Here is a 5275-nt window from a genome sequence, read left to right as displayed (position 1 = left end):
ATGAAACTTTTGCTGCAAATTCAAATAGGGAACGTTGTCGAAAGGGGAGAGGGGGGCGATGTAGGGAACCTACAACACGAGACTCACAGTCCGGCGAATGAAGTGAGAAAAATCAGTCAGAGGAACAGAATGGCATTTTTAGTCGGTTCTAACCGTTTGTCTGTTGCAAACAACAACGTCACGGCTACAACAAGAGAGGGAGAGATTTGTGGCAACAAAATCAAAACACAAACCCTCACACAAAAGTTCATGTTTCAAAACATATTTTTCAAAAACAATTTCTATCCAAAATATTTAAACAATTCTCTCCAATTACTGTTTTATTTCAAATCCCATGTCCTCCTTCTTCGTTATTTGTTAACAAGTAATCTCATTAACTCTTTTTCATAACTGCATATGGTTCCGGTCTTTTTGTCATAAATAAATGTCTCTCTTTCCGTTGCGCTCTCGCTCTCCAATGCATTCCATACAATTGTTTCCCTTTTTTCTAGGAGTATACCGCTATTTTGTTTCATTCCCATTGGAAATGAGCAAGGCATGGAAAGGAGAGACAAATAGAGAACAAGCCAACATGTGAGTAAGGGAATGCACATTGTTTATATTGCCAAAGTTTTGGAAAAAAGCTTTTTGATAAAAGCTTCTGACTCCCCAAATAGAGAAGGCCGGCAGTAGGCATTAGGGTATTTTGGAGAAATGGGAATAAATGGGGAAATTTTTGAGGTTTTTATACCTGCAGCCATATGGCCAGAAAGGGTATATATCATTTCATACGACCTAAATGTGCCTCATCGAAGTAATGGTTTTAGACCCTATGTCTTTTTGGACCAAATCCGTTTTAGGACGGCTGGCTGGTGCGAACGATAACTCTCGAAGGAAGTATCCGATTTGGCCCATACTTGGTACATCATAATATTATTATCAAACTTAGATCGAGTTCGGAGATGGGATATATCGGTTCACTCCTTCTGGTATGTCCCCCACAAAAGGTCGAAATTTTCAAAAAAAAAATATTTTACTGCACAGAAAGGGAAAAATGACCCGATTTTCACACAAAGGGTCAACATTTTGAATAATTATAACTCTTATAAAATGAGACGTAAGAGTCAAATTGTCTTCAAACTGTACACATCACGACAATTTTATTAACCCACGGTCTGGTGTGATGATGGAATATATTGCTCCTATCCTTCTGGTACCACCCCCACAAGTGGTCAAAAATTTGAATGCCCTTAAAGCTCATAACACGCGAAATTAACATCTGATTCCATTCAGACTTGGTACATCTCAATATTTCTATCAACGCAAAATTTGTTATAAAGCTGGTAGATATCGGACCATTTCTTCTAGCACCTCCCCCATAAAGGGTCAAAATTTTGAATATCTATGAAGCTCATAAAACGCATAATTGACATCAGATTCCATTCAGACTTGGTACATCTCAATATTTCCTTCAACACAAGATCTGTTATAAAGATGGTAGAGATCGGACCATTTCTTCTAGCACCTCCGCCACAAAGGGTCAAATTTTTGAATAACCAAAACAATCATAAAATCCGAAATAAGCATCCGGTTCTTTTCATATTTCACACATCCCATTATTTCCACAAATACAAAATCTGCTGTGAAGATGGAATATATCGATCCACTCCTTCTGGCACATCCCCCACAAAGGGTCAAAAATTTGAATATCCATGAAGCTTATAAAACACGAAATGGACATCCGAATCCATTCGTACTTAGTACATCTCAATATTTCCTTCAACGCAAGATCTGTTATAAAAATGGTACAGATCGGACCACTCCTTCTGGCACCTCCCCCACAAAGGGTCAAAATATTGAATATTCATGAAGCTAATAAATCCCGAAATTAACATTCGATTCCATTCAAACTTGACACATCTGAATATTCCCATCAACACAATATCTGTCATAAAGATGGTAGAGATCGGACTATTTCTTCTGGTAACTCCCCCACATAGGGTTACAATTTTCAATACTTTTGTCTTGCGAAACAAGTCAGCGATGATTATTTGATGTTGCGATGATTATTTGATGTTGCGATGATTATCCAGCCTTCCATAAATACAAAAAATAGCAAATAAACTATATTTTTTGAGTTCTAAATAATTTCCCCCAAAAGTCCTGCATTCTCTCAATCCATTAACTGCCGAAAATTTGTTGAAATACCTGACCTACTACTCTTCCAGTTCGGCATTTATTTACATGTGAGAATTTCATTACTACTCACTTCTAACAGTTTTTCATTTTCCATTTCGTTTCGCATTCCAACAAGAGACCCTACCTCAATGCTATTGGAATAACGGGTATTCCAATTCAACACTTCCCTCAAAGTGGCTACAAAATTCCAATACAGCGTAGGCAACTCTGAATGACGAGCTGCTTGCTGTTGCGTGTGCTCTACTTTTGTCCCAAAGGGAGAACAACAAACACATAAGGCAACAACAACAGCAAAAAAACTGGAATCATATCAAATTGACACTTTACCCAAATGTCCAATACCATCAACCATGTCGTCTTGGTGAGACATATCACCATGAACAGAGAAATGCCATGGAGAAATGGGAAAAGAGCAAAGGCATCCCAAGGAGAGCGTGAGAAATTCCAGCACATCTTAAGTGAGAGAGAGAGAGTTCTTGTTGAGCACGAAGTACAAGAATAAATTCTTATTGAAACGATTTGTTTTTGTTTGTATACAAACAAAGCAAACGAGAGGCGCGAACACACGAATAAACGAACGAACCTACCTTAACATAATTAATGCCGGCCGGTGGTTTTTAGTGAGCAGCACACTGCTGTTGTTGTTGGTTGATTGCCATTCGGTTGTGGGGGGAGAGATAATTTTTGAAAACAATAACAATGCGAATGAAGAAAGCAAAACAAATGCAATTTCTTATTGGGAATCTTATAAGTAATTGGTGTTATTGTGAATGGTTGCTTGTCTGGGGAAGGTTAACTCCGAGAAGGAAGTGAATATAGTCATTGAAACGCATGGTGAGGAAGAGAGAGTTGCTCTTCTGTATTTCAAAGAAGTTTTCTTTGTTGTTTTTTTATTTTAAATGATTTATCCATGTCTTTATAAGTGATTGATGTTATTGTGAATGGTTGCTTGTGTGGGGAAGGAAAACTTCGATAAGAAAATTAATTTTAAATCATTTAAAAACACGATGAAAAAGAGAGAATTTCTTGCCCCTTTTTCAAAGAAACCCTTCTGGTTTTTCGATGTTTTTATAAGTCATGGTTATTGTGAATGACCGCATAAGAGGGGAAGGTTAGGTTAGGAAGTAAGTTAAAAGTTTGCATTTCTTAATTTTTTTATTTCAATTTTTATCCTTAAGCGAGAGAGACCCATTCTGTCCAATATTTCAAAGAGGGCTTCCCACTAACTGTTTAATGTTGCGAAATAGAACAATAATGGACGGCTTGATGGAAAAATGATTGAACTTATAGTGTGTCTACATTGTTCTGGATTTATATACTCCTGGGATTTATAGCACATTTACGCTGTAGAGGATTTAGAAAACCCAGTCGGCTTAAAAAATCAAAAACCTCAAAATTTTTTTGATAAAGAAAGTTAATCCTGAAAAAAGTTAGAAGGTAAACCTGCCTTTAAATTTCCAATTTCAATGAATATACCTCACACTTGATATGGATTGTACAATTTTATTTTTTTTTAATTTAATTCAACAAATCATTTTCCCTTAATCGACTCCTTGGACTTAGTTGAGGGCGTTGGACTTTTCACATCCTTCAACGCTGGCTCACCCTCTTTGCTTGCACACTTTTTCGCCTGTTCCAGCTCCCAATCGGGATCGTTGCGATATTCCGTTACCAGACAATCACTCTCCTCCTGTAAATCTGCCATCAGACCCCGCACACGGCATATCATTTGCGATTGTTTCTTCTCAATGTTACCCATTTTCTGATTATCCCGCTCAATGCGTGGCAATTCTTCGGGTTTACATTGGCTATAGGCATCCACCTCTTCGAAGGCGATGCGTTCCAAATCGCGTAGCAATTTTTCACGTTCCATTGGCTGAGCCTGCATCAGCTGACGCAGACGAAATTGTAAGCGGGCAAATTGTGTTGTTAGGCTGAGGAATGCCGTCTGCAGCTGTTCGTAGTCACATTCGAGCTTGCGTACATATTCGATTTGTTGCACATTATTGACCGAAGGATACCAAATGTAGGAATTGGAATTACTTTTGTATTGTTTCGAGCAGAGCGACTCCGAGGAGGGGGCACTTGGTTTGTTGTCGGCGGGTTTTTTGGGGCTAGGCATTGTGGAGAATGGTGTTGGATGGAAGGAGGAGAATCAAAAGAATTTTTAAATTTAGTTCCGCAACTGAAATTTTGATTTTTTAGAAATTTTGTTCGTTTCCAGCCAAAAGTTTTGACTTAAAATTTTTTATTAGAAATTTGAATTAAATTGGAATAATAAAAAAACAAGGCATTCTAAAACTGCAAGGTATTTATAATGGTACGTTTACCGGATTAAGTAAAGCCAGTGGATTTGAATTATCAATTCCATTGGGGCAAATTGGATTGGATTAAAATTGTCATATTTATTAGTAATACTTCAAATAAATACTCATAACGGTGGTTAACCCGGTTAAAAAAAGTCTAATGTTAATAGACTATGAGGTCGGCCAGTTATAGCTACTTCGATATACCTATTTTGGAAGTTAGAGATATAAAGTAAACCTATATTGAACAATTTAATGAGAACCCTTGAATCGAAATCGCATGGAATATGGTTGGAAATTGTCAGTGAAGCCTTCAGAAGACTAAAAGTCCGGAAGTACCATAACGTAAAACATCAAGTACTTCCCGGGGAGCAAAGAACTTATAGAGGTTCTATTTATGAAGGAGACCAAATAAAAAACGATCGATATCTAGAATGTTCCATGGAAAAATACAGTAGAAAACAAGTTAAAAAGCACTAAGTTCGGCCGTGCCGAACTTTTAATACCCTCCACCATTTGCAACGAATTTGGAAATTTTTAAAAAATAAAATCCTTAAAAAATTCTGTTGAAATTTTAAAAATACCGAATATAGCCGTTATATTGGGGTCTATACGGCGTGGACATACATAGGCATTGTTTGTCATAAGCGGTGAATAATGTAGCTAAAATCACCAAAATATCGTATATAAGGAGGTGCCGTTAAATTGGAGCTGTGCAAAGACCTGGACCAGCATAGACAATTTTTTGTCACAGGCTGTAGCATCCATTACGAACTTCAAATACCACATTT

At 37.3% G+C, this 5275-nt stretch overlaps 1 protein-coding gene across 1 annotated transcript; it reads right to left on the bottom strand.

Annotated features, from left to right (window-relative positions):
• Positions 1-3661: 3661 nt before the first annotated feature.
• On the bottom strand, positions 3662-4429 carry LOC105261992 (RUN domain-containing protein 1). Its single transcript, XM_011295267.3, has one exon. It carries the CDS (start codon positions 4298-4300, stop codon positions 3710-3712), a length of 591 nt encoding a protein of 196 aa, XP_011293569.1. The 5' UTR covers positions 4301-4429; the 3' UTR covers positions 3662-3709.
• Positions 4430-5275: the final 846 nt, after the last annotated feature.

Source organism: Musca domestica, unplaced genomic scaffold (assembly GCF_030504385.1).
Source record: "Musca domestica strain aabys unplaced genomic scaffold, Musca_domestica.polishedcontigs.V.1.1 27, whole genome shotgun sequence".
In the NCBI taxonomy this organism is placed as follows: Eukaryota; Metazoa; Arthropoda; class Insecta; order Diptera; family Muscidae; genus Musca; species Musca domestica.
Note: the sequence above shows the minus strand (reverse complement) of the source record. Positions and strands in the feature narration are given on the sequence as shown.

Bases quoted from the DNA above. Each gene is read 5' to 3' on its own strand.
- LOC105261992 (XM_011295267.3), bottom strand. From the start codon at position 4,300: ATGCCTAGCCCCAAAAAACCCGCCGACAACAAACCAAGTGCCCCCTCC.